This window comes from Schistocerca gregaria, chromosome 1 (assembly GCF_023897955.1).
Source record: "Schistocerca gregaria isolate iqSchGreg1 chromosome 1, iqSchGreg1.2, whole genome shotgun sequence".
Lineage (NCBI taxonomy): Eukaryota > Metazoa > Arthropoda > Insecta > Orthoptera > Acrididae > Schistocerca > Schistocerca gregaria.
Genome location: NC_064920.1, coordinates 754,655,907 through 754,670,221, shown reverse-complemented (window position 1 = coordinate 754,670,221; position 14,315 = coordinate 754,655,907). Strand labels below are relative to the sequence as shown.

The following is a 14,315-nucleotide window of genomic DNA, read 5'->3' as shown; positions in this document are numbered from 1 at the left end:
ATGGAGGATACAATGGCTTTATGACATCCTCCCCAACCAATTCTCTTCATGCATCCAGGCCAGAATGGGGTGGAACATCATACAGAGAAGTGGGCTCATAATACCAAGCTCTTTATAAATTTGATTTGATTTTGTAGTCACCGAAATAGCATCACACACCTTCTCAACTTGTGAAGTTTCATTTAATTTCTCCTCCTCTTCTTTGCACTTCAAGTTTTTTGTCAGGCTGTATCTGGGACAATTCAGCTTTGAAATTCAAATGCATAATCCTGACAGCAAATAACTAAGCTTCCAACTTAAACAATCCAAACTGTATTGCTCCACATGACCATAATGGAACAAGTGTAATTTGAATTAAAAATCAATGCAGAACAAAAATTATGAAAGGAATGAGAAGAATAATTACACAACTTTGGATGTGATAGCCAACAAAACAGTTCTACTGTAAAGAAATACTGAACATATCATAATATAAACGGATAGATAAAAAATCCACTCACCAAGTGGCGGCTGGGGAGCACACATACAGAAAAGGATATTACTGTTACAAGCTCTTGGAGCCAGTGGCTCCTTCTTCTGGCAGCAGGGGTGAAGGGGAAGGAAAAGGGGTGAATGAAAAGGACTGGAGAGGTTTAGGGAAAGAGGTACAGTTCAGAAAAGTAACACAGAACCCCAGGTCAGGGGTTCTGAGAAATGAGTGAATGGGCATAGCCATAGGCATAGGCAGAGAGTGTACACATGCAACACACAATATCCTGTTGCAGAGCATGCTGTACAACATAACAGTCATGACCCCTGCGCCCCTTTCACCACACTCGCCACCCGGGTTTTTCCCCCCAGACACCAGAAGAACTATAACATGTCCTTGGTTCTCGCCATCCACCTGGCCTTAATTTACATTAATTCCTTCCGTCTCAGCATTTATTCACACTAACTATTCCTTTCTTCAGTCCATTTTAGTTTCCTGCATCTTTTATTTTCTGACTTGTCTATTTTTCGCCATCTCCCCTCTCACCTTTGTTACATACAATGCACTTAGCTTTTACTCCTGTTAAGTCATGCACAATGTTTTAGTAGTAATCTCTGTATTGCATATTACCCTATCTTCCACCTTTAAGCTCTCAGGTATTCAAACCTCATCCAGTGCAGTTCCCAACAATCAGTCTTTCCTGCTTATCCCGTTCAGTAAGTCTCCCCTAACTCCGGGGTTCTGGGTGACTTTTCTAAACTGGATCCCTTTCCCTAAACCTCTCCAGTCCTTTTCCTTCACCCCTCTTCCTTCCCCTTCAACTCTTCTGCCAGAAGAAGGAGTCATTGGCTCCAAAAGCTTGTAACGGTTAAATCCTTGTGTGTGTGTGTGTGTGTGTGTGTGTGTGTGTGTGTTCCCCTGCCAGCACTTGGTGAGTATATGTTTTATCTATCCATTTGTATTATAATGTCAATAATTTAACTAATTAATGGAAAATATCATATAAAGATGTGAAACAATTACTAACAAAGAGATGGAGGGGCTGGCCAGTACTTACCTCAGTTCAGTACAGCCGATAGAAACACAAAAAACAACCGAAAATTTAAGTTCCTAGCTTTCGGAATAAATGTTCCTTCATCAGGGAGGAGAGAGGGGAAAGAAAGGGAAGAAGGGAAAGTGGATTTAGTTACTCACAACCCAGGTTATGAAGCAACAGGGAAAGGAAAACAGGGAGGGTAGCAAGGATGGAGGCATGTTTCTATCGGCTGTACTGAGCTGAGGTAAGTAATGTAAATAATTTATTATTTTTGTTGAACTTATCATAAATATTGGTTAAGAAACGCAATGTCTATCTGATGTACACCACACTTTCAATGCAAACAGTTAGTTACAGGAACTGAAACCACTTGTAACTAGGTAACCTCAAACTGCAACACCCTTGTGATCAGTTGCATAATTAACAGATTTTTCTTTTGCTGGTCACTGCTACAATTATAGGTTTTATTGTGTGGCTGCAGCTTATCTACTGATGACTGTAAATAGAATGCACATGTCATTTCCTGATTTTAAATGTGGCTGGAAATTTTAAATGATTACAGAAATGCTCCTTGAAGAAGTGCCGATACACATATAACATCTTGTTTAGCACTCATCAACTTTGCACAAATTTCAGCAGCTTGAATGCTTAAAAAGAAGAATTGAAACACTCACAGTAAACCACTAATTTCTTTCACAGTTTTTCCTAATTCGTAGCTAGGAAAGATATTACTAGGCCATTACTGTCAACTAAATCCATTACGATCAACATTAACAGATGTGAATCTGGAGGAGGATATCTTTATTAAAATTTACAAGTGAAGTAAATGAACAAATGTAGTTATTTGTTTACCCCCTCCCCCAAGTCATTTTTTATGGCAAAATTTTTTGGAAGAAGAATGACTGGGTGAAAAATGTTATTTGAAATTACAGTGAGGAGGCAATCCATAAAGCAGTTCTGCTTGATGAAATTCATTAGGATTATAAAATGGGCAAAACAAATATAAAATATATGCAGAGTAAAGCAATAATAAATAAAATAAATTTAGTTACTTACCTTTGTCAAATCTGTAGCAGTGCACTCTATAAACACATTCTTTGTATTAAGTGTTATTTTTGAGTGATCTCCATTAATTATAGGAGGCAAAGATAAAACAATGCCTTTGCTGTCATAAATAACTGGATATACTGGACTATCTCTGATTATTGGCAAATATTGTTTCAGTTGTGCATGATTCTGTAGAAGAAATGAAAATTATCTTAACATAAAAATTACATTAATAGAAGTGCTTTGTTTATCCAGCCGATACAAACAACTTTTGCGATTTCCTGTTTCAGAATCAGAATATCATTCTTTGGCAACCACTGGAAAGAAGTATAGGACAAGATAAACAGAAGTGGACAAGATTGCAATGTGATGGTAAAGGCACATTTGAATGACACATAGACATGTCAAATAAATGAATAAATAAATGAAAAGAACAGCAATCAATAAGTTCAAGATGAATTCTAAGTAAGATGCAACTAGCGTACATAAATAGCAATTTAAATTAGTTAAAAGTGAAACTGAGTAAAGAGGCAAAGAATAGAAAGAAGGTAGTGAAAGCATGAGACAGAAATTGGGAGATAAGTAATGATACATAATGAAAGAGAAGTTAGAGTAAATTGTGAGAAAAATTGGAATGGAAAAGAATGAGGAATTTGCTGAAGAACAAGTGGTTATTTGGACTCCTCAAGCATTACAATGCCAAAACAGTTTTACATGCCTCCAGTTCTAACACAACAGTGATGTTATTGTGTATTCCTAATTCCTATATAAAACTTCAATAGGGCCATTCTGCAGTGGAACACATTAAAGGTATTCCCCATCCTGAACTAAGTGCATGTATTCAAACAACATTTTGTGAAGAATTAGGTATCTATGTTTCTTATTTACTCAAAAGAATTAAAAATGATAAAATTATTGTTCTAATTGTAGCTGAGTTTTCATAACAATCACTGATCCATAGGCTGATGGTTGTCTGGGTGTCTTCATTTCTCATCACATTCATAAATTTCATCTGTACTGTACTAACAATCACCAAACTACTGAAGCCCACACATAGCAACAGATCTAGGATCTACCAACAGAAATCAAGGCTAAACCAAGTAAGACAGTAACACTGTTAGAATACTGGGGGAAGTGCAGTTCAAACAATCATGATAGCCTGATTGAAATGTTCCATAAATTCCTCAAAACGTAGATGGGGAATAGATGGGTGGTTGCTTTATCTTAACAGTAGCTAAGCCTTTCCCCAGTCCTTCAACTGAACACTCATTCCATCTCTAATGGATTTCCTTCTTTAACTCAGCATTATCTCCTCCTAGGAAATTGAGAACCAAATTACATAGCATTGTAGCAATGTTGGCTGCTTGTTTGGTTCAGCTTCCGAAACAATAGCTTTGTTATTTGAATAGATTATAAACATAAATTCTAGTTGCTCACTGTCTTTCCACCAATTCCATTTATTTGGTATTAATTTGAGTTGACTACCGTGTTTCTTTGTATTAATCTGTAGTTTATCATGGTCAAAAATATTGCTCAATCAAAAGGAATATCGGCATTTTGACTGCTGCTACTTTTCGTACAGCAATCAGTTTACTAAAAGAACCGTCTACAGGTACGATGAAAACTTTTGAAGATTATTTTTGTCTTGCTCACAACAGTTTATTGTTATCCAACAAGCCAATATTAATGTAAAACTCCATGACTTCTTCAGACACTTTTCACTATCATTTGACTCTCTGCCTTGAGAATACTCACATAAAAAACTTTTCCCTTCTACTGTCATCTGTTTCCGCCAAATCATTGGCAAAAATCAACTCATCAAAGAAGAAGTCACATATAGGATAACTTTCCCAGGTATAAACTGACTTGAAAACTGTGTCACCTTCTGACAACACTTCCTGTGTTTACTGTGGTTTAATACAACACCCTCACTGCCGATGTGTTCAGATCAGCTGACGGTACATGAAGGTAAAATTTTCAACACAATGCTCTCTATCATGAACATTGAAATCCAGCCCCCTGTTGCACAACTTGCATATTCTTGATATCAACACCTAGGCTTCAGTATTCAGCATGTACGAAATTACTCTGACAAGAGTAGATCCCCACTTTCTGGCATACATACAAATATGCTTCCACCACACACACACACACACACACACACACACACACACACACACACACACACACACACATTCACACTCAGCTGTTATCAGTGCTGAAACAGGCACTTGGTTTCATTACAAGAGACAACATGGTTACATTGCACCAACGTCTAATGCGCTCATTAATGAAAACTCTATAAATGGAAGCCTTGAACTGAACAGTTGTGCTCACTGTGGTGTTACACATCACTCTCTCAACTTGTGTATTGGTTTGGACAGTGACAAAAGACGGCACACAATACAGGTCAAACTGGCATGAAGTATACTACGTGCTTGGAAAAGTGACTGCTTAGCATTTCAGTGCAACTATATAAAACAGGTAGGAGTAATACGATCTATATTCTCTACATAAGCAAAGCTTATGCTGAAAGTATCTAACTCAGAAATCACATCTGAATGTTGGTTGTCTATGAGAAGATTGTGTTACGCCTCATGTAAAAGGACAAATGCCAACCAGCATGTCACAGGATTCAAAAGTGACAGGATCGTGGCCCAGAGAGACTGCAGTTTGTCATTCCACAATGTTGCTGCTACACCTACATCTAATATATATCTACACTCTGCAAACCATTGCGAAGTACATGGCAGAGGGTATATCGCACTGTACAAGTTATTAGACTTTCTTCTCATTCCATTCATGTATCAGGTGCAGGAAGAATGATTGTTCAAATGCCTCTGTGACTGAAGTAATTATTCTAATCTTATCCTCACGATCCCTATGTAAGTGATGCATAGGGGGTTGTATATCTCTAGAGTCTCATTTAAACCCATTTATTGAAACACTGTTAACAGAGTTTCTCGAAATGGTTCACATCAATCTCCAAGAGTCTTCCTGTTCAGTTCCTTCTGTATCTATTGACACTCTCCCATGGACTGAACAAACCTGTGATAATTCATGCTGTCATTCTATGTATACATTTAATATCCCCTGTTAGTCCCACATACTTGAGCAATATCCTGGAACCAATTGTATGAGTGATTTTTAAGCTATCTCATTTGCACCCCGACTGCATTTATTCAACCAATAAATCGAAGTCCACCACCTGCTTTACCCATAACTGAACCTTTGTGATCATTCCATTTCATATTCCTGCAAAGTGTTACACCCATGTATTTGTATACGTAGACCAATTCCAACAGTGACTCACTGATATTGTAGTCATAGCAGACCACATTTTTTTACATTTTGTGGAGTGCAAAATTTTACATATCATAACATTTAAAGCAAGTTGACAATCTCTGCATTGCTTTGAAATCTTACCAAGATCTGACTGAATATTTACATAGCTCCTTTCAGATAGTACTTCATCACAGGTAAACTGCATAATCTCCAAACAGCCTCATGTTACTATTAATCTTGTCTGCAAAGTCATTAATTTACAACATGATCAGAAAGGGTCCCAACACACTTTCCTGGGACACACCTAAAGTTACTTCAGCATCTGAAAATTATTCTCCATCCAAAATAACATGCTCCCTATCAAAAACTTCTCAATCCAATCAAAAATTTCACTTAATACCCCATATGACCATACTTTTAACAATAAATGTAGGTGTGGTATTGAGTCAAATGCTTCTCAGAAATCAAGAAATACTCATCCACCTGACTGCCTTGATCCAAAGCTTTCACTATGTCATATAGGAAAAGGGTGAGTTCGGTTTTGCATGATTGATGTTTCCAGAATCCATGCTGGTTGGCATTCTGTTCAAGATACCTCATTATGTTTGAGCTCAGAATATGTTCAAAGAACATACAAAAAATCAATCACAATGATACTGGGCAGCAGTTTGTGCTCATTCCCAAGAACTGGGCACAGTTTCTTGTTCGAGGGCTTTACGATAGATTATAATTAGAAGAGTGACCAACTCAGCTGCAAATTCAGTACAGAATCTGATGCAGACTCCATTGGGCCCCGGGCCTTTGACCAGTTTTAATGAGAGATTCAAGCAGTAATTAAGTACTTCATAAAGAAATTCATGAAAATGAAAGCAAGGGAAATTCATGCTAATTTTCAGAACATACTGGGGCAGTTTTTAAAGACCTCAATATGATATTTGGTGTACTGGGAATGAGACTGACTTCCCCTGCAAATGCTGTGTCCATGGGTGGCTAGGCTGTATGGGAGTGACTTTACGTCATGGGATGGATAGAAGCTTTAAATGTGGAGGTATTGCTGGGACTGGTAAGAGTGATATGGACATAGGTTTCTTCTGAAGAAGAGACCTGTCACAAAAGCTAAGTGTTATATAAACTGAATCCTGTTATTTGCATGAAGTGGTAACAATTAGCAGTTAAAAATACAAGCATCCAACAAAAGATGTAGACATAATGCTTAATCACACAAACAAATAAATGACCTTTCAGTTCCAGAATAATTTACTGTTTTTACGTGTGAAAGATGAGAATTATCATGATTCATTTTCTGTAACTTTAACCAATATATGAGAAACTGTATATCACTATATATTTAACTTTGCTATTTAGAATTATTCAGCAAATGATGTTGGTGAGAAGTGAACAACTATTCAAAGGTAAGAATAAACATTTACTTACTGAATAAAGTTCCATTATTTCATGACCAGTATATTCTTTGGTCTGATTAAGGGGCTTGAATTTGATGTCTGCTGGTGGCCTAGCATCATAAATGAATGGACCTTCAACAGAATCTAGGTCATGAGTACCAATTGCCACCAAGGAACGTTTCCTACATATGTTTTGATGAAGTTTGTCTTGTAGGTCAATAAAGCTTTCATATCTGTTTTTATTGAAAGTTATATTTCTTAGTACAGCAGCAACTACATAAGGCCGTATCAGTCCCGTCTGCAACAAAGAAAAACCTAAGAAAAATTAAAATATGCATAATGTAAACTAGAAATATACAAGAAAATTAATGTACTCACATCAGGTTTCATGATAATCTTCTGAACACTGGATCCTTCTGGTTTCACTGCTCTATACCTCGGCAATGGCTTTCTAAAACAACACACATATGTTTGTATGTAAAGTGCTGGTGTTATCAACAAGTAAAATACAAAGAGATGTCCAATGCACAAGATGAGCACTCATTTATAGACAGCCATGATATAAACAAAAAGTATGATAGTAAAAATTTTTGGTACGAGTCCACAGGACCCTCTCAACAAAAGTTGGGTAATTCTTTTAACCCTACTACAGGTTGTAACCAATCATTTGATCATTTGAAAGGTGGGCTTTGTGTAAAAGTACAGTGACATTAAGAGTGCTACGGTTGCAAATGTAGGAGACTTTCCAACGTCCTTCCATTATAATGGAAATACTTCAGACACCCAGAACTGACACTCCCTAACAAGACAACAAAATAAACATATTATTAAATTTATTTACTGGCTACATCACAGAGTTAATTAGCCACAACATCTAGTACTAAGGCTGTGAGGACATGAGGAGATAATATGAACAACATTGAACTCATTATAGATTTTCTTTTGTTCCTTCTCCTCTGAGGCATCATCACATTAATTCATCATCACATGTTACAGTTCCTTCACAATTTCTGTTCATGAGCTAACCACAGTTGCACCCTTTCCAGTTTTAGTAAGTGGCTCTTGAAAGTTTTCACTGGTAAAATCAACAGCAATGCCATCTGTCAGACCAATATACCAAAATTATATCAATAACCACATGACATTATTGTAAGTGAGCATTACCACCAAACAGTTGTCTGCGCACAACATGAATGGTCTTGTCAAACTGTGCTTGGAAGAAAGCTTGACTATCAACTTTAAAACAGAACGAGATTTTTGAGTCTGCAGCGGAGTGAGCGCTGATATGAAACTTTCTGGCAGATTAAAAGTGTGTGCCGGACCGAGACTCGAACTCGGAACCATTGCCTTTCGCGGGCAAGTGCTCTACCATCGCAGGAGAGTGACTGTAAAGTTTGGAAGGTAGGAGACAAGGTACTGGCAGAAGTGAAGTTGGAAGGACAGTGCACGAGTCATGCTTGGGTAGCTCAGTTGGTAGAGAACTTGCCCGCGAAAGGCAAAGGTCCCGAGTTCGAGTCTTGGTCCGGCACACAGTTTTAATCTGCCAGGAAGTTTCACTTTAAAACACATTGCTAAGCACAATATTATCAACTTCAATGGCGGACTGTATGCAAGAAGGAAATCCTCAATGGGAGTGCGTTACCAATTGTAGTGGTATATATTGTTATTTAATATAGCAATATGTCTCACTTCTTTCAGCTATACAGATGAAGGCTGTTCATGGAAAAACATGATTTTAAGTAGCAGTATGGGAAGAATGACCCACTGCCTGCGCATTTTTGGATTCATGTCCAGATGAGAAGGATGAAATGCGAATATAATGCATCCACAGGATATGACGATGAGCAAGTGTCTTTATTTGGGATGGTTAAGTCATTTACATTTTACTACTCCAGTTGCACTTTGAGGATGCTGTGGACTCCAGAGAAGAAGGAGCTTGATGATAAAGTCCTAAACTCAGAACAAATAAAGCTATATTATGTAATCACTTATTAATTAACTAACTAAATATCTGTCATTCAGTGACTTATGTCTAGACTGGCTAGGAACATATAGTAAATGAGATATCTGTTCACTCGATATTATTATGGCATATGAGAAATGTTAAATACAAAAGAGTTCTTTAAACAATGGTTACACAATGTTGTAGCTAGTTGCTATAGAATGAAAGCTTGCTCTCTCAACCCTTGACCCACTCCAGATGGAAATTGTGAGAATTTAGAATCTATTGCCTTGATTCTGTATATATATTTTGCATTACTAGGAACATTGTTATTCTTTATTCTGTGGACTGTATAATACAATAGTTCATGTAACTGTGTTTAACATGTTAATGTGTACAACAAATCTTATAATTCCAATCAGATACCATCAGCAATTATCCTGCTAACATGTTATGGGCCCAGATTATATAATTCATAGTACTGTTAAAAAAATAAATACCAGAACATTGGATAGCAGAAATTAGCAGCAGCGAGCAGGAATATGAAACCACATAACTGCTAATGCAATGAGTTCTGTAAATACAAATTCACTGCCTCTTATTGAGAAACTGACGGGAAGTGAAAACTATAGTACATGGGAGTTTGCTGTGTGATCATGTGTAGAACACGAACAATTGTGCAATTAAGTCAGTGGCAAAATATCAGACATAATCAAAGTTTGTGTACCAAGAGCCAAAATTATACTCTCTGTCCATCCATCAGTATACATTCGTTTGCAGGATACATTTATAGCTAAAGACGTGTGGGACAAGCTAAAGCAAATCTACAAAGATTATGGCCTCTTCTTACGTGTCAAAGATAATTTCCATGTTAAAAAAATTAACTGGCTTGTGCTTTGAAGTTAAAGAAAACTGGATTGGGTGTGATGTTCTTGCAGGACTGCCAGATGAATGTAAATCTATGATTGTGAGTTTAGGAAATTCAAACTTTCCAATCACAGAAGATTCCACAAGAAATAAATTACTGCAAGAAATAAATGATGATGCCACGTAAGCATTGACATGCAGTGCTGCTCAAGTCACCAAGAAAAAGTGATGTTTCATTCAAAAATTGTCCAGGGTGCTATAACTGCAAGAAGTATGGGCATCCGACAAAAACAGCAACAGCAATAACAATGCAAAAACTTCAGCCAAGATAGCTAGCTACCAAACATTTGTTTCAAACACAGCTGCACATAAAGATGCACAGCAGAATGGTATATAGACTCAGGCACATCAGCACACATGTCTAAATATTCATACAACAAAAATAATTGTGAAACAGTGACAGGCTCGCAAGTTGTAATAGCAACTAATGAAAACTTTCCTGTAAAAGGCTTAGGATTTTCAATTGTAGATGTTCTCAAAGGCAACAAGAAAGGTAAAATTAAAATACAGGATATCCTGTATGTGCCTCAGCCAAGCACATATCTACTACCTGTTAGTAAAATAGTAGAAAAAGGTCATTCAATTTTATCTAATAAACACGGCTGTCATATTTATGACACATCCAAAAATGTGGTTGCCAGTCCGCTTTTAGCAAATGGTATGTACTGAATACACCAAGCAACTGATCTAATGTTTGAAGGAAAATCAGCATTACACTCAAACAGTGCAGAATGTGCAGACTTGTGGCATAAAGGACTAATTCATCTGCATTCTGAAGCTACGCATGCACTTCACAAAGGCCTGGCTAGCGGAATTTCATTTGAGAGAACAGTTAATATTTGCTTAGAGGGCAAACAAACAAGATTTCCTTTTTCATGGTCTGACTCAAAAGACACAGAAATTCTCAAGCTAGTTCACTAAACATGTGTACCAAGGAAGGTGGCGCAGTGGTTAGCACACAGGACTCACAGTCAGGCGCACGACCGTTCAAAGCTGCCTTCGGCCATCCCGATTAAGTTTTCTGTGATCAAGGTATCAAGGGATCACCAATTTAGTACTGGAGGACTGGAAGATGAAGAAGCTTGCACAGGGTAGAGTAGCATGGAGAGCTGCATCAAACCAGTCTCAGGACTGAAGACCACAACAACAAGACCAACAACAATGTGATTTCCCTAAATCGCACCAGGCAAATGCCAGGATGGTTCCTTTGAAAGAGCATGGCTGATTTCCTTCCTTACCCCTGACACAATGAGTTTGTGATCCGTTTCTAATGACCTCAATGTCGACGGCACGTTAAAACCAATCTTCCTTCCTTTCTTCAGATTTGTGTGGGTCGATGCAAACTATGCCAACTGAAGGAACCAGATACTTTGTTACTTTAATTACTGATTGTTCCAGGAAAATATTTGTATATACTCCCAGAAATAAAAATCAAGTACCACAGCTGATCCAGTGCTTTAAAACTCTAGCTGAAAGGCAAAATGGATAAAAGATTGGCATTCTACACATAGGTAATGACACAGAATGTGTATATGATGAACTGATAAACTTTTTAGACAAGTAGGGATCTGACATCAGACTACAGTGCCATATATACACCAGAACAAAACAGACTACTGAGTGTTATAGCCGTAGAAGAAAAAGCGAGATGCTTACTCCTCAAAGCAAGTTTGGCAAACAAATTCTGGGCAGAATCAGTCACTGGTGCTGTCTATTTAATTAACAGTTCTCTGACTAAGGCATTAAAATGCGAGAAGCCAGAAGAAGCTTGGACAAACACAACGCCGGATCTCCAACACCTCAAAATATTTGGAAGCACATTCTGAAAGTCAACCGATAAAAATGGGACAAAAAAGTATTGATAGGATATAGGGGTTTAATCAAAGCATACAGGCTTCTTGAACCCAATAGCCATAGAAAATAAAAACAAGGGATGTTTTCTTGCACAAAGGTACTTCTAAACAGTATAAAGAAGAAATCAAGTCACAGGAACCAACTCAATTGTTTCTCCCATTGACAGAAAAGAAGCAAAATGAAATAATGACCGAAGCTGAAGATTCTGAACCCAAACTGACACTACCACATCAAGCAGTATTTTGAGGAATACTAGCTGCAATGAGGAACCACGCCCAGATAATGCAAATGATGCTGATGAGCAACCACAGAACTTGAGCCAATACGAAAGTAATTCAGAATACCAAAGCCAAAGAAGCCAAGTGACTTTGTAGCTTATCAGTCTAAACAGTCATCCGACACCAACCCTTTCCCAGTACAAGAAGCAATGATGTCAGACAATGTTGAAAACTGGCTGAAAGCAATAGAAGAAGAGTTACAGTCGCACAAAGAGAACCACACCTGGAAGTCTGCTGTTTCATCCTTGGATAAGAAAACAACAAATGTGAAACAGGTACTAAAAAAAAAAAAAAGAGAGAGAGATTTGAAAGGCCACACTATATGCTATCGAGCACAGCTAGTACACAGCTTGTGCTCAGAAGGCAGACATGGATTATGATGCACCGGTTATAAAATATAACTCATTAAGATATTTATCATTAAGGCTGCTAAACATGATTTTGACATTTATCATCTATATGCTGTCACGGCTGTGATTTACATGAAGAGATTTATGTGAAAGTTCCAGAAGTAGACTGTTACAAAGACAGCGAAAGATACTAGTAATAAAAGACTAAAAAAGACAGTGCATGGATTAAAGCAAGGTGGTTGCTGCCAGAACTTGAAATTAGACAATACACTGCTGAACCTAAACTTCAAGACATCAACAACTGGTCCTTGTGTCTATTACAAAAATCAAGGTTCAGATGTTTTAACAATATCTACATCTCTGGACAGTAACCAAGCGCTCACTCATGATAAGTCCAAAAATAGAACAGGAGCAAGAAGCTATGAACATACCCTTTTGTGAAGCAACAGGAAGTTTAATGTATGCTCAGTTAGGAACAAGGCCAAACCTAGCTTATTCTACAGGAATTATCAATCTTTTTGTAACAATCCAGGCATGCCACACTGGCAAGCAGTCAAAAGAATCTTTAGATATCTACAAGGAACGAATAGTACAAAGCTATTGTTTTTTAAAGAACAGGACTGCTGTGATGCAGACTGGGCCAGAGGTTCCAAAGACAGGAAGTCAACAACTGGATATTTGTTTAGATCTTAAGGTGCAAGAGTAAGAAACAGCCAACCATAGCCTCATCCACAACTGGGGCAGAATATATGACCCTGACGTCATCTTATCAGGAGGCTTTATGGACTCAAAGGTTAGACAATGAAACATCTCCAAACTACTAGAAGGATCCTATGAAACTATTAAGAGACAACAAAGCAACAATTGACTTATCTAAGACAAGTGGCTAGAAGAGTTGAACCAAACACATAGATACAAAACAAACTTTATAAGTGAATAAAAAAAAGTCAGCCCAAGTCACAGTGGAGCACATTTCTTCACACCAAATGCTGGCAGACATTATGATAAAACTTGTGGTAAAGTCTTGCCACCGTCTGTTGCTACAAGAGTTTGGATTGAAAATGTACTTTGAGTTTCACACAAAGAAAACTCCAGATAGGAATATCAACAATGTAAGAAAAGATAGACTGCTACTTAGCATTAAAAAAAAGACATGTTACGTTGCAAACAGGCACAATTAAAAAATACTTACATTAAGCTATCGGCCACAGCCCTTGTCAGCAAAAGGACAAACACATCATTCATACATACTAGCAAGCACACCTCATGCACACATGACCACAAACTCCAGAATTTCAGACCGAGTTGCTGGTGAGTTGTGCTTGCTTGTGTGTGTGAATGGTGTGTGTTTCTCTTTTGCTAGTTTTTTTGTAGGCATGATTCTAGTGGAGGGGGAGGGGCGAGAGGTGGGGTGAGAATTCAGAATATATGCCTTGATTGTGCATACATCATTTGCATTGCTGGTATTCTGTAAACTGTATAATACAACAGTTATGGACTGTGTTTCATGTGTTAATGTGTGCAATAAATCTTACAGTAATAATCAGATGTTGTTGTTATTGTGGTCTTCAGTCCTGAGACTGGTTTGATGCAGCTCTCCATGATATTCTATCCTGTGCAAGCTTCTTCAGCTCCCAGTACCTACTGCAGCCTACATCCTTCTGAATCTGCTTAGTGTATTCATCTCTTGGTCTCCCTCTATGATTTTTACCTTCCACACTGCC

The 14,315-nt window shown here is 37.7% G+C and overlaps 1 protein-coding gene across 1 annotated transcript in view; it reads right to left on the bottom strand.

Moving 5' to 3' along the window:
- LOC126267776 (phenylalanine--tRNA ligase beta subunit) overlaps positions 1 to 14,315 on the bottom strand; it is a 125,058-nt gene that overhangs the window by 48,074 nt on the left and 62,669 nt on the right. The window contains exons 4-6 of the mRNA XM_049973084.1: positions 7,619 to 7,691; positions 7,272 to 7,538; positions 2,562 to 2,741 (exon numbers count right to left, since the gene is read on the bottom strand). Of these exons, the coding sequence (XP_049829041.1) occupies positions 2,562 to 2,741; positions 7,272 to 7,538; positions 7,619 to 7,691 (520 nt within the window). The remainder of the gene's footprint in view (positions 1 to 2,561; positions 2,742 to 7,271; positions 7,539 to 7,618; positions 7,692 to 14,315) is intronic.